This window comes from Malaclemys terrapin, chromosome 10 (assembly GCF_027887155.1).
Source record: "Malaclemys terrapin pileata isolate rMalTer1 chromosome 10, rMalTer1.hap1, whole genome shotgun sequence".
NCBI classification, from domain to species: Eukaryota; Metazoa; Chordata; order Testudines; family Emydidae; genus Malaclemys; species Malaclemys terrapin.
The window spans coordinates 19,965,874-19,980,447 of NC_071514.1; the positions used below are offsets into that span (position 1 = coordinate 19,965,874).

General features: G+C 39.7%; 2 protein-coding genes across 6 annotated transcripts in view; one reads left to right on the top strand and one right to left on the bottom strand.

Moving 5' to 3' along the window:
* Positions 1-14,574, top strand: part of FAM227B (family with sequence similarity 227 member B) — a 175,359-nt gene that overhangs the window by 49,325 nt on the left and 111,460 nt on the right. For both annotated transcript variants that reach the window (XM_054041545.1, XM_054041546.1), the window contains exon 11: positions 997-1,062. In XM_054041545.1, coding sequence (XP_053897520.1) covers positions 997-1,062 — 66 coding nt within the window. The remainder of the gene's footprint in view (positions 1-996; positions 1,063-14,574) is intronic.
* The window catches only part of FGF7 (fibroblast growth factor 7), a 119,967-nt gene that overhangs the window by 10,494 nt on the left and 94,899 nt on the right, over positions 1-14,574 (bottom strand). The window lies entirely within an intron of this gene.

Sequence of the window (14,574 nt, forward strand, 5' to 3'; positions counted from 1 at the left end):
CAGGCAGGGGCTTGCGCTAGCTGCCCAAGTGTATAGCCAAGGTGGCCAGGCAGGTTTGTATTCGGCTGGTTAGCCCAAGCTGCTGCCTGTGCTACCCCTGGTTATGCTGCTACTTTTCGCCCACTAGATTTAGCAGAGCTAGCATTTGTCTGTCTACTTGAGCTGGGAAGCTCTCTCCCAGCTGCAGTGTAGAGGTACCCTTAGTCAAACAATGTGTGATACTACATACCAATCATCTGATGGATGCAATGCTTAATTTGTGCCAGGGCTCAGCCCTGACACATCGAGGCTTGGCAGTTCATAGCTCTGGGCTTGCTGCATCAGTTATGGATGTAAAACAATTGCTTGAGCCACGGCACCTCGTTCATTACAAATTAAGCACTGGATGGATGGCAGTGTGTGTGTCATTGGTGTTACAGGAATTACATAATGAGCAAATACTCAACTGTGAGTTGCAGTAGATTGAGTGCTTAATCCAGCATAATATATCCACAGAAAACTGAACTAGTCAGCAGAAAAACTGGCTAACTGTAGATACCATACTTTAAACTCTCCCAATCCTTCTACTTCCCCCTAAAACAAACACACTCTTGCAGTGAGCAAAAATCAGATGTCACAAAAAATCTACTGCCAGCTAGGAAAAAGAAAACCATATTGCATTGCTATATCATCAGATCTCTCTCTATCAGGGGAGAATAGTCTATGGGTGTGCCATTTTAAGAATAATTATGGATAACCCAGAAAAAACTTTACAGATATTTTACCATTAGGATTTCAATTGCCCTCACCACATATTAAATAACTAACCTTTGTTTGGTTTGACAAAGAAGGTGAGTTGTCCCCGTTTAATTGCAAGGGTGACTTTTCCACCTGTTCAGAGGAAAGGGGTCATTGCCCTAAAGCCCGCTCCTGCCCCCAAGATTACCTGTTCCACATAAAAAGTAGGGAGCAGTCAGACAGACCAGGTCAGCAAACATCTTGCCCTCTCTCCCACAGGTGATCCGATGGGGTCCAGACCTCTTTTACCTGAAGCAGGTGAACAGCACCCAACCTCACACTCATGTAAGTAGTTAAAATACTCATGTTCTGTTGCTGTCATTATCCTAGATGGTTCTTTCTCAGGGGGGCTGGGAAGGAATTTTTCCCTCACCACCAGATTGGGTTAGACAAGATGTGGGTTTGGTTTTTTGTTTTTTGTTTTTTTGCGGGGGGTGGCCTTCCCTACTGCAGGTTATAGGTCTATTAAGTTATGAAATGAAATGGGCATTAGGCTATACTGTCACAATTCATCATGTAAGCTTGTGGCAAATGTCCTGTGCAGATATTCTGCAGGGAATGGACATGGTGATCAGATAAAATGGACTGGTAAAGGATTTAAAGGAGGTATTCTTTAAAGAATCAGAGAAGGGGGGTTTGGGACTCCTACAGCTGGTATGGTGAGGAGTCAACTCCCACCACTCCTTTATAGCCCCCCTTAACTCTCATACAGAGCAGTGGGTTGGCTGGGAATAGGATATGGGTAAGGGGGAAGGCTGATGGCAGCCCCACAAGTATTTGGAAAGAATGATGGAATTACCTGCACTGTAAAATTTTATCTGATGGTTAGTCCCAGATATTTAAGAATAGAGTTGTGGTCTAATTAAAGCACATCCAGTGTCTCCTGTCCTCCTGGCGTAGCCGGACAATGCCTGGATGGTTTGACATGGCCCATTAGGGTGTGTTATAAACATACAGCTAACGGTAGCATAAAATCCCTCTTTACCCTGTAAAGGGTTAATTCCTCTTTTACCTGTAAAGGGTTAAGAAGCTCAGATAACCTGGTTGGCACCTGACCAAAAGGACCAATAAGGGGAGAAGATACTTTCAAATCTGTGGGGGAAGGTTTTTGTTTGTGTCTTTGTTTTGTTCTCTTCGAGTCAGCAAGGAACCAGGGCAGGAAAAATACATCTCCTTAAGCATATCTGGACTAAGCATCTAGTATTGCAGAAATAGTAAGTAATAGCAAAGAAATGTGTGAGGTTATCTTTTGTTTTAGCTTGTGAATTTTCCCTGTGCTAAGAGGGAGGTTCATCCCTGCTTTTGTAACTTTAAAGTTTTCCCTAGAGGGGAAATCCTCTGTGTTTTTGAATCTTTTATTATTCTATAAAGTACTTACCATCCCGATTTTACAGAGGTGATTCTTTTGCCTTTTCTTTAATTAAAATTCTTCTTTTAAGAACCCAATTGATTATTCATTGTTCTTAAGATCCAAGGGTTTGGGTCTGTGTTCACCTGTACCAATTGGTAAGGATATTATTCTCAAGCCTTCCCCAGGAAAGGAGGTGCAGGGCTTGGGGGAATATTTTGGGGGACTAGGACTCCAAGTGGTCCTTTCCCTGATTCTTTGTCTAAATCACTTGGTGGTGGCAGCATATTGTTCAAGAACAAGGTGGAACTTGTGCCTTGGGAAAGTTTTAACCTAAGTTGGTAAAAATAAGCTTAGGGGGTCTTTCATGCAGGTCCCCACATCTGTACCCCAGAGTTCAGAGTGGGGAAGGAACCCTGACAGGGTGTGAAACTGTGATGGCCTCAAATGTTTTTGGATGCTTTAAGGTCTTGGACAATAGCTCAAAAGACACAGGATAGCTCTGTAAAAACTATCCTTTGACAATCAAGAAGGGTAGCAGTCCTATACCACATAAAATAAACTGCTCATTATTTTCTTGAAATCAAACAATTTAAAAATAATCTAAGATGTTTTTCTCTTTTTCAACAAATAGAACCTTAAAGCCTCCAGTCAGTAAATCATCCCTGTTCAGAAAAGTGCTTAATAACGTGCTTAGTCTCATTGAAGTCAATAAGGCTTGTCAGTGTTTTCTTACATAGGGAGGGATTTAAGCATGTTCTTAAGTGCTTTCCTGATTAGGAGCCCAAAAATGTAAGGATTAGTTCTGCATACAGTAACTACTGGATGAAACTTACAAAAGTGCTCAGCATTGGCCTAACTCTGCTCCCATTGAAATGAATGCGAGTTTACCATTGACTTTAGTTGGAGCAGTTAGGTCCGTGCAGAACATTTTTAAAAATCATATTATTTTCTTATAAGCAGAGTCACTTTGTAGTACTCTACTTAGAACAAAGTATATGTGCAATAGTAACAGTTTGCAGGTTTGAGTCCAGAATTCTTACATTAGGAAAGAACTTACAACTTTAGTCTATCCCCCTAGAGGTCATTACTTGAATTTCAAGTGATATTGATTCCACAATAGTGGAAGTAGATTTCATTCCAATGGTTGATTTTACCATCTAACACTTTTGTATTATTTAAATTCATTTTTTTAATTCAATTTAAAATTTCTGAGCAAGGTTCTGGGTAATGATTTTGTATGTAGCTTTGATAAAAACGTTTTGCTTTTCATATCTTACAGGCATTTATAAATGTTTCACCAGTTATATACTGGCAAGAAATAGAAAAGAGTCTAATGACGTTTATCATTATGTCATTAGATACTCTTAATAGAAATATACACCTATGACATTGTTTCAACTATTAGAGAATAAATTATAAACAAAATATTGACACCTTTATATATAATGTATTGATAATGATATAAATACAATATGCACATACTTTGCATAATATACCCATATGTTACGTTTATATACGCCACATCCACATAACCATAAACAAATATGCACACACTGTATTCTTGTATGTTAATAGAACATTGATATGCCACTATATATAAATGTGGACTTAAAAATAATATAATATATGATGGACTTAAAAATTGAAAATATTTTAAAATAATTCAATATATTAGGTTACAAATTTTAACAAAGTTTTCAAAATGTAACTTATATAAAACATATATACTTGGTCAATTTTGTCACTGATTCAATATGAATGCTTTTAATTTAACAATGAGGTTAAAATATGTCTCCCTGCATATGGCAATGATTTTAATACCTTGACAAAAATCACAAGCATAGCAAAACGTTTTCACATGCAAGTAACTATTAGGATCATAAATTTAGCATCTGTCAAATTATTCCAGCCTTGGTGTAGTGGAGTTTTAATATGAATCTGAAATCTGCAGTATATGCAGTAAGTACATTAGCTGCATGGATGCAGGGTGTGTATTACATATTTTCACATGCTGAGAACATCTTCATTTCACCTTCCATGCTTAGTCTCCATCCAAAGGTGAACATTTTTGCTAATTTTAAGTAAAATTCCTTCCAGAGTTTTTGTGTTATGTCCATGTTCAAGAAAACAAACACCTTTCTCTCTCTAAAATGTTGCCATATTTCTTTTCAACATGGATAGATCAAAAATGGCTGAATTTGAAACTTGACATGGCAACATTCCTCATTGAGGAGTAGCTTATATCCATGACTAAGTTAAAACAAGACTGGTTGAAAAATGAACAAAATTGTTAATATCTGAAAATGACATATTCAGTTTTTGAAGAACAGATTTTCAGTCAAGGTGAAATTCTGATAATGAGCACATACCCTGAGTGTCAACCATATGCAAGTGTCCCCGGAGGAGCAGACTCTTTGGCTGTCTCTGGGTATCTGGACTACAACTTCAACGTGGCCAATAAAGCAGGATTTGGGCTGGAGTAGTAATGTGGCCACAGCTCTTCCCTGATATATACAGTGGAATTATGTAGTAGGTGGACCAACTGGACAATGGCTTGTATCCAGCAGGTCTTTCCTCTTGCCTTTTGTCATAAATCTAAGAATCTGCAGTTATAGAGATACAGTGGCCCTTTCTGAATTCTTTGAAAGATGTTCATGCTTCAGTTGTATGTTGTTAGTGGGGCTGGGCAGAAAACAAGAAATCTGTTTAGCAGAAAAATACTAAATTTGGTTTCAGTCTAATACAAAACAAAACCAAGAATTCTAAATGTTTAATGAAAAATAAGAAAGAGAGCCCCAGAATAGCCAAGTGGTGAGTGCACTCACCTGGAATGTGGAGACCCAGATTAAAGTTATTGCTCCAAACCAAACAGAGCAGGGACTTGGATCCGGGTTTCCTGTGTCTAACATGAGGGCCCTATCCACTGGGCTGGTGGCTATTCTGCAGTGCAGCAGTATGTCTCTCTCTCTCTCTCTCTCTCTGTCATTTTTTCCACCCTTGACCTGAGAAGCCTTTCCTGATAAAAGTGTTGTTCAGACAAATACTTTTCTGCAAAAAGTTTAGGTTTCAACAAAATGTCATTTTCTATTTTAAAAAAATGTTTTGGTGAAATATTCCTGACCAACTCTAGTTATTAGTAATTTAGTTATGACTGGTGTTCTGCTACTACATGCTTTCCTAAGGAAACTAGGAGACATCAGTCAACCAGGTTTCTGAGTGGAATATTTCTTATCCTGTTTTTCTTATTTCATTTTTCCCTCCCCCTTTCTTTTTCCTTTTTCTTTCTTCAATAAGGATGATAATATGGAACATATGCATAAAGGCAGTATGGCTGATGGAAATTAGTATCTAGAAATGGAAATTACCACATCTGAAGTGGGGAAAAAACCTTTAAAGAGCTTAATGTGCTCAAATCGTGGGGACCGGATAACTTCTGTCCCAGATACTGAAAGACTGGCACAAGATATTGCTAGTCTGGTAGCAAGTATTTTTAATAAATCTATCTGTTTGGGGGTACTACAATCTGACTGGAGAATAACTAATGTACCTATATTTAACAAAGGCAGAAAAAGTGACCTGAACAATTACAAACCTGTTAGTCTGACTTCAGAAGTAGACATGGCTTTAGAACAAATTGTGAAGGAAAGACTAAATTAAATTCATAGAGGTGAATGGTAAAGGAGATGCAACACAACATGGGTTTACTAAAGGTAGAATCCAGTTTCCTTCTTTGAGAAAATAACTGACTTTTTTATATACGTGAAGTGCAGTAGATCTAATTTACTTGGACATCAGAATAGTATTTGATATGGTGCCACATGGGAAATTATTTGTTAAATTAGGAAAAGCTGGGGATCGGTACAAGAGCTGTAAGATGGATAAGGAACTGGCTAAAGGGGACAAGGCAATGGGTTGTGCTGGACTGGAGGGAGGCTACTAGTGGAGTTCCTCAAAGATCAGTCTTGGGACCAATCTTATTAAATATTTGCATTAATGACTGTGGCTCATAAAGTAGGAGTGTGCTGATGAAGTTTGCTGATAATACAAAGTTGCGAAGCATCGTCAGTACAGAGAAGGTACAGAATATTATACAGGAAGAGCTGGATGACCTTGCAGATGGGAGTGAAAGAAATTAAATGAAATTCAGTAATACAAAGTGCAAGGTTAAGCACTTAGGGTCTAATAAGAAGAATTTCTGCTACAAGCTAGGGGCTTACCAGTTGGAAGTGACAGAGGAGGAGAGAGACTTGTGTGTGTGGGTCGCTCACTATGAACCACCAACGTTAGACAGCCGTGAAAAAGGCAAATGTGATCCTAGGGTGTATCAGGCAAGGAATTTCCAGCAAAGGTAATGAAGTATTAATGCCATTGTACAACTCTGGTTACCTGTATTCAAGAAAGATGATTTTAAACTGGAACAGATGCAGAAAAGAGCAAGTAGAATGATCAAGGGATGAAAGGTCTATCGTATGAGGGGAAACTGGACGAACTTGGCTTGTTTAGTCTAGCAAAAAGAAGGCTGAGGGGATATGATTGCTGTCTATAAATACAATAGGAGGGGAGGTAAATACCAGGGGGGTGAAGTGCTATTTAAGCTAAACGACAATGTTGGTGCAAGAACAAATGGATATAAATTGGCCATGAACAAATTCAGGATGGAAATTAGAAGACAGTTTCTAACCATCAGAGGAGTGAAGTTCTGGAACTGCCTCCCCAATAGGAGTTCTGGGAGCAAACAACTTAATTAGTGTTAAGAGTAAACTGGACAAATTTATTACCTCAACTGTATGTGGAGACGGGAAGGAATTTCCCCCCAGTTCAGACTGGCAGTAACTTTGTTGAGTTTTTGCCTTTTTCTGCAGCATGTGGGTATGGGATACTTGCCAGGATTATGTGGGTATATCTCACTTAATCATTTCCCTGCCATTGTGGGGGCCTTGGGCACCAGTGTGTCTTGGTCTCTCCTATTCTCTGTCTGTGGTACATAATAGTCTGATCTCCTGTGGGCTGTGATACTTTGGTCTAAAGTTGGTTGTTAGGTGTAGTGTGTGGGTGGTAGGTGGTTCTGGTGGCCTGTGATATACAGGAGATGATCCGATAGACCCTTTGACTTCGAACTCTTTCTGAAATTCAAAAAACTACATTCATGTTTTGACTGGATTGAGCAAGGCCATTGATTGCTTTCCTTCCAAGTGCCATAAAAGTCTCAATTTTCTGAATTATAGGAAGTTGGGAAGGCACAGGACTTTTGCTCCTTGGGGGGTTGCATGATTAAGGTCGATAACAAAACAGCAATATTATGTCATGAAGGAAGACAGTATGAAGAACCATCAAACAACCATCAAACTCCCTCACTGATGCTGAAGAAAATTCCCTGTATCCATTCTAGTGTATGTTTGATGACTAGTTTGCCTTAGGAAGCTGAGAAGAGTCTCTGTTCATTTCAGGGTCCCTCTGCGCAAAAAAGCAGCAAAGGTGAACTTCTTTCTATCTGGGTTTTTAATCTCACATGTGAAATCCCATTAGCTGGTTTGCCTGAAGGAAGGGGATCAATACAAGCAGACGATGGGGAAAAAAGGGGCAGTAGTGGCAACTCAACATACAAAAGTTGTAGATTGTTTTAAACCAGTGGTTCTCAAACTGGGGCCACCACTTGTGTAGGAAAAGCCCCTGGCAGACCGGGCCGATTTGTTTACCTGTCCGGTCTGCAGGTCTGGCCAATCGCGGCTCCCACTGGCCACGGTTCGCTGATCCAGGCCAATGAGAGGTGCTGGAAGCAGCGCAGGCCGAGGCACGTAATAGGCCGCCGCTTCCAGCAACTCCCATTGGCCTGCAGCAGCGAACCGCGGCTAGTGGGAGCCGCGATCGGCCAGACCTGCGGACAGGGCAGGTAAACAAACCAGCCCGGCTTGCCAGGGGCTTTCCCTACACAAGCAGCGGCCCCAGTTTTAGAACCACTGCTTTAAACATTAAGGGTGAAATTCTGGCCCCACTGAATTAAATGGCAAAACTACCATTGACTTCAATAGGACCAGAATTTAACTTTGAGTTGTGGAAGCAAGGAATGCTTGCTCAGTAGGAAATGCAGGACAATAATAAAATGCACTGAATTCTCTGCTTTAAAATCATAGGAAACTTTGAAATTACCAGTCTGACTCAGACCTGGAATCAGTTTTGTGTGGTATCTTGACTTTTACAGTAGCCAGTACCGGACACTTCAGAGGAAGGTGCAAGAAACTACACAGTAGGCAGATGTGGAAAAATCCACCCACATAAAAGCCTCGTTTTCATACCTAATAGTCAACCCAGTCCCTAAGGCTTGAAGTATAGGGTTTTATATCCCTTCCAAAAAAAATTTCTAAGCATTAACTGTTAGTACTGTGAATCTTCTTGTTATCCAGATAAATGTCTAGTACCACTTTGAATAATCTTGTTGGATTCTTGGCTTCAACAACATCCTGTGGTAATGAGTTCTATAGTCTAATTATGCACTGTGTGAAAATGTATTTCTTATCAGTTTTGAATTTGCTGCCTTTCGATTTAAATCAGAAGACTCCTTGTATTACGAAACAATGCTTTTCCATACCATACTTTTACCTTGTCTGCTCTTACTTGTCTCTTTTCAAAAGTAAATAATCCCAATCCTTTCGATTTCTTTTCATATGAAAGTATGAGAATCCAACAAGAGAGGAAGAGAAAGAGGAAACTTTTACACTTGTTTTTGTCTGGAAACAGCAATTAGTTGTTCAGTTTGAGTAGTGCAGTATTTAATTCGTTATTTTAGTGGCATTATCTTAGTGTCTTCAATTTGTTACATAATCATACTGAAACTGCTGAAGAAGGGAGCAATCTGAAAACCTAGAACAATATTGATCCATTTCAGAATAATCCAAACATTGAGATCCAGTAGTTCTTAGCATAGAATCTATGTTAAATAAATTAAAAATAATCTAATCTATTATGGCTATCCTTGATCAATGTGCACTCTTAATCTACATGGTTGGTGAGCAAAAGGCAACCAAAGTCATATGTGTTGCCACGTGTATGAGGCCAACAGTCAGAGCCAATGTAGAAAGTAGAAAACAATGAACTGCATTCAAGACGTGGAAAAAAATATTCACCATGAATTAGTGAAAACACACAGCAAGAACACCTTAAGAAGTCAACAAGGTTAAAACAACTCCACAAGACTAAAACGCCTACAAACCACAAAACAGATGCTGGCATTACTGTAAAGTATAGCTGTTCCATGAGCAGCGCATAGGTTTGTGTAGTGAATGTGTTTTTTGCAGCTTGGATTCTCATATACAACTTCCCACCACAAATATGGAGGCACAGGTGCACCTACCCATAACATTCCATTGAAGCAACTCTGCGAAAGAAGCTTCTGGCGTTACTATCTCTGCTATAAACAACCAGAAAAGTCGATAGGAACTCCTTATGTCTCACCTTTACTAGACAGAAGCTCAATATACTTCCTCTACTTCAGAGACGTGTTTCTTTGGCCTACCATGTAGGAAACATTTTTCCACGCCACCACCAGTTAGGTTTGCGCATGTGTAAAAATAATTACATGTACTTAACTCTGCCTCATACTGAGCAGTTGTTAGTCTCTATGCTTGCATCCGTACTCACAAATGACCAGGATAAAAGAAGCAGTCCTCAGGTGGAATATATAAATGTATGAGGAAACATGTACCAAACTGTAATCTCCAACATGATGATGAGGTGTTTAACAACCAGTATTATTACTGTTATGGGTAGGTGCACCTGTGCCTCCATATTTGTGGTGGGAAGTTGTATATGAGAATCCAAGCTGCAAAAAACACATTCACTACACAAACCTATGCTCTGCTCATGGAACAGCTGTACTTTACAGGTTTCAGAGTAACAGCCGTGTTAGTCTGTATCCACAAAAAGAAGAACAGGAGTACTTGTGGCACCTTAGAGACTAACAAATTTATTAGAGCATAAGCTTTCGTGGACTACAGCCCACTTCTTCGGATGCAGAAGTGGGCTGTAGTCCACGAAAGCTTATGCTCTAATAAATTTGTTAGTCTCTAAGGTGCCACAAGTACTCCTGTTCTTCTTTCTGTACTTTACAGTAATGCCAGCATCTGTTTTGTGGTTTGTAGGTTTGTGGTTTACAATAGCACCAGCAGAGATAAGCGCTCCATTGTGCTGAGAATTGCACAGACACAGGCTGAAAGAAGGGCATGCAAAAAATAAGCAGAATGATTAGAGTTGTCGATGGTAAAGGTTAGCTTGGTTCCTTTTTGTTGTGTGCTTCTGAGGGTGTGGATGGGAGTTTTGTTGATTTTCGTATATTTTACAGATTGGGGATAAAGGGAGAGGCATGAAGGGATGATTTAATAGGCTCAAGGAAGCAGGAAAGACAAAGGAATAGGAAGAGTGAAATTGAAGGGACAGAAACAGAGATGAGGATAGGGAAAGAGCAGAATAGGGAAGGAATATGGCAGCTGAGGGACTGTGAAGGATGGGGTAGAGGCAGTCAAAACAAGCAGTCAGTCAGCAAACAGAAAATGTCCAAAACCTTAATTGAAGGCAGCAGAGTGTGAGGACCTCTCCTGTGTCCTGGGAGCTATGAAGAGGTGCTTGGTTACCTGCTCCTGTTGGGCTAGTCTCCAATTTCTACGACTGGCTCTGCCCCTGTTTTCCCTCCCCAAAGCTCATGTGGTTGGGGAAGAGGGGCTTGCATGAGACCTAATGCCTCTGGTAGAACCCCTAAAATCCCAATGAAGTTTGAGTCCAAAGGAATTAGGGGTTGGAACATGTTTCCTCCTTATTCCTGCTAGAAGGCTGGGATTACTTCTTGGCAGTAAAAAGTGCTCTTATTAGTTTTTCTGTGCTCCATAATCTGCTCATCATTTTTTATCTTGGACTTATACATTCTGGCACATTTTCCTGCACTGTGCAGGATCAATTATTTAATTTCTCTGTGATCAGCTTACCAGCCAAGATGCTGAGAACATGACTCTTTCCTGACACTTTTCTACTTTGGAGGTTGAGAATGTGACGCCAACCGTTCCTTGCTGTTTCTAAGAACTGTCAGCTAAACCGTCAGAACAGCCTAATTTTTGGCATCCAACCAGACCTAACCTACTTCAAAAGACCTTTCCCACTAGCTTTCCTTCTGACTTCTCCTTAGCTCCAAGAAGCCTATATGACCAATAGTCTTTTATTGGCCATCAGTGTATGCAAAGTGGGTGCCCTCTGACAAGAATGCGCAGGGAGCAATGAGAAAAGATTCTTAAGTGTAGGTTTTGTACTGTGGAAGCCCTATGCATATGGATCCATTTCCAAACACTCCAACATCATCTGGTGTTTTTGCAAATAGCTCTCTCCTCCTAATGTCTCTGTGGATACTGCTCTCCCACGGGGCCGGCTCCAGGAACCAGTTGAGCAAGCTGGTGCTTGGGGCGGCAGATTGTTCGAGGCAGCATTCTGCCCAATCCTAGGGCGGCACGGCCGCTTTTTTGTTGTTGTTGTTGTTCCGCTCCAACCTCCCTGTAGGTGGTGGCGGCGCAGAGAACAGAGCGCCCTGCAGGGCAGTCCTCTTCCTTCCCTCCCTGCCGACCGGAGCGGAGCCCTCCTGGCAGGGGGCGGCACAGCGGGAGGGGCCGCGTGGCAGTGCCCCTGCTGTAGCCCTGGCCGCCCCCTTCTCTCTCTCTCCCGCCCGCTCCCTCCCCCCCCAGCCAGTCCCCCTGCACCCGTGCTCCAGTTTTTTTGTTTTGTTTTGTTTTTGCTTTGCCGCTCTGACCGCCCCATTTTTTTTTTTTTGGCTTGGGGCAGCCAAAAAGCCAGAGCCGGCCCTGCTCTCCCAGAATGAAAGCCCCACTCACAAATACCATTGTTTCTATAGCCGTTGCCACAGGAGGGTTTTGGCATCAGAAACATTTTCCAGCAGAGCAGCTACCATGGATTTTTCCCTCAGTTGTTCCTCTAGTTTGGCATATGTGTATGTTATGAGAAGACGTTTACAGATAAAGAATGAAACCTGTATCACAGTGGCTGTGAGTCTGCTTTGCTCCCCTTTTAAAACTGCCTTTAAATGTTGGAAAGAAAGAAAGGGAAAGAAAGAGAGGAGGTATAGTTCCTCAGGAAAGGCAGACAAAGACAAAATTCACCATAGGATCTATTTCTTATGCCTTGTAAGCACTTTCCCTTTAAAATTGATGTTCGTTCATTTTTAACACCTCTAAAGTGTATTTAAAAAAAATTCTAAATGTTTCATAATGGCAGAATTTTCTTCCATCTCTACATATGAAAACATATTTTTTTAACCTTCTGCACATGATATATCACATTTGATCCGTATATCAAAATCACCAATTATGAAAGCAGAAAGTTTGCTGATTTTTATGAAGACAGGAACTGGTATTGACCAAAAAAAGCATTTGTAGGGAACTTGTAAATAAAACATCTAGCGAGCACTGCCCTTAAGTAAATTGTGTTGGATCTCAAATTGGTAAAGATGGGACAGGAAAGACTTGGGTGGCGAATAAGGAATAAAAATTAAACTGTTTTTAACTGCGGCTAACTTGTGTTTCTAATTAATTAATTTGGGAATGCATGTTTACGAGTTCAAATGACCTTTAAGATAATTCAAGGCCAAGGAAAAAAAACCCTCTATTTTTTGCTTACGACAGAGTTTAAATGTAGTTTATGCTATTTGCTCTTTTATTCTGAAGATTTAATAAGTTAATGTTTGTGCTTTTTAAAGCATTAATAGCAATCAAGAAAGTACAAATTAAAAGAGGTTCAATTGTATATACTTTTGGAAATGTTTAACATAGACTTTATTGATGTTAACTTGTGCATGCTTGCATTATATGAGACAGCACAGTAAATACATTCATTAACTGGCTAATTAAATGTGAAGAGTCTTTCTAGAAGACTATATCAGTATTTATATGCTGAAAGGAGTTGCATACTTTAATGGAACTGATTTGTAGATCAATTTTAAGAAGCACCACCTTTGACACAACTATATATAGATAAACTCAAAATAATACTGTATCATTTTAGTTGTGATTATTTTTTATTAATTGTATGCCTCTTTAAAGTCTCTATTTTTAAGTAGAGCTTTTTGTGAGATTGTCTTTTTCAAACGGAATGGAGTGGAATACAAATTAACATAAAAAGTATTCATCTAAAAGATGTATCAGATTGAACTCTTTTCCTTTCTTGTTATTGAATTAAATTCTCTTTTACCATATTACTGTTCACAGAGTTAAGAATTTCAGTTTATATTCCGAACCGGCTTCAGCAAAACAATTGAAGGTTTGTACCAGCAGGTACCATACAGAACTGACTGTAGTGAACTCTGTAATTTCACACAGAGATTTAAAAAATCAACATATTTTACACAAAGAAAAATAAATTACTTGTACTTACCTAGAATATACTATATATGCATTTTTAATAAATTTCTAGTTGCTTCTATTTACACTTCCTAAGCAGTATTCAAATGGCAACAGAAAACAACTGACACATCAGACGTATTCCAGCTGAGCCTCATATCCACTATTTCTTTTCTTCTCTAAATATAACCCTTCACCTTTGCTTCTTCCTTTGATTCAATGGCACTGGAGTCTGGATTTCATGATATGACATACAAATGAAAAAATCATTTATTGTAGGAGCCAGCGCAAAGGGACAAAAAAGCTTTGAGTCTGAATTTGTCTAGCTTCAATTTCCCACCATTAGATGTTGTTATGCCATTGCCTTTTTAGATTAAAGAGTTTTTGCTATCAGAATTTCTCTTCCAGTTTAGGTACATATCTACCATGATCAAGTTACCTCTTAATCTGCTCTTTGATAAACTGAATAGAATGAGTTACTTAAATCTTTCCCTATAAGGATGAATTTTCACACCTTGAATCATTGGTATTGCTATTTTCTGAATCCTTCCAATTTTTCAACATTCTTTTAAAAGTGTGGACACCAGAACTGGACAAAGTATTCCAGTAATGGTCTCACTAAGAAGTAATACCACCTTCCTGCCTCTATTCAATATTTCCCAACCATCATATTCTCAGTCTTGATCACAGTATTGTTCTGAGACCCGATGTTCAGTTACTTATCCACCACAACTCCAAGTCTTCTATGGAGTACTTCTCTCAGTCTTCTATCCATTAAGTGTGCCCTACATTCTTTTTCACTAGATGTGGGACCTTGAATATGTCAGTAGTAAAACACATGTTGTTCAAGGGAGCCCAGCCACAAGCAATCCAAATTGCTCTGTAAAAATGACTTCCCTAATCATTAGAGAGATAAGGTGGGTGGGGTAATCTTTTATTGGACCAACTTGTGCAGATGAGAGAGAAGTTTGAGCTTACACAGAACTCTTTTTCAGGTGTACCTCACCCACCTTATCTCTCTAATATCCTGGGACCGACATGGCTACAACAACACTTCCTTAA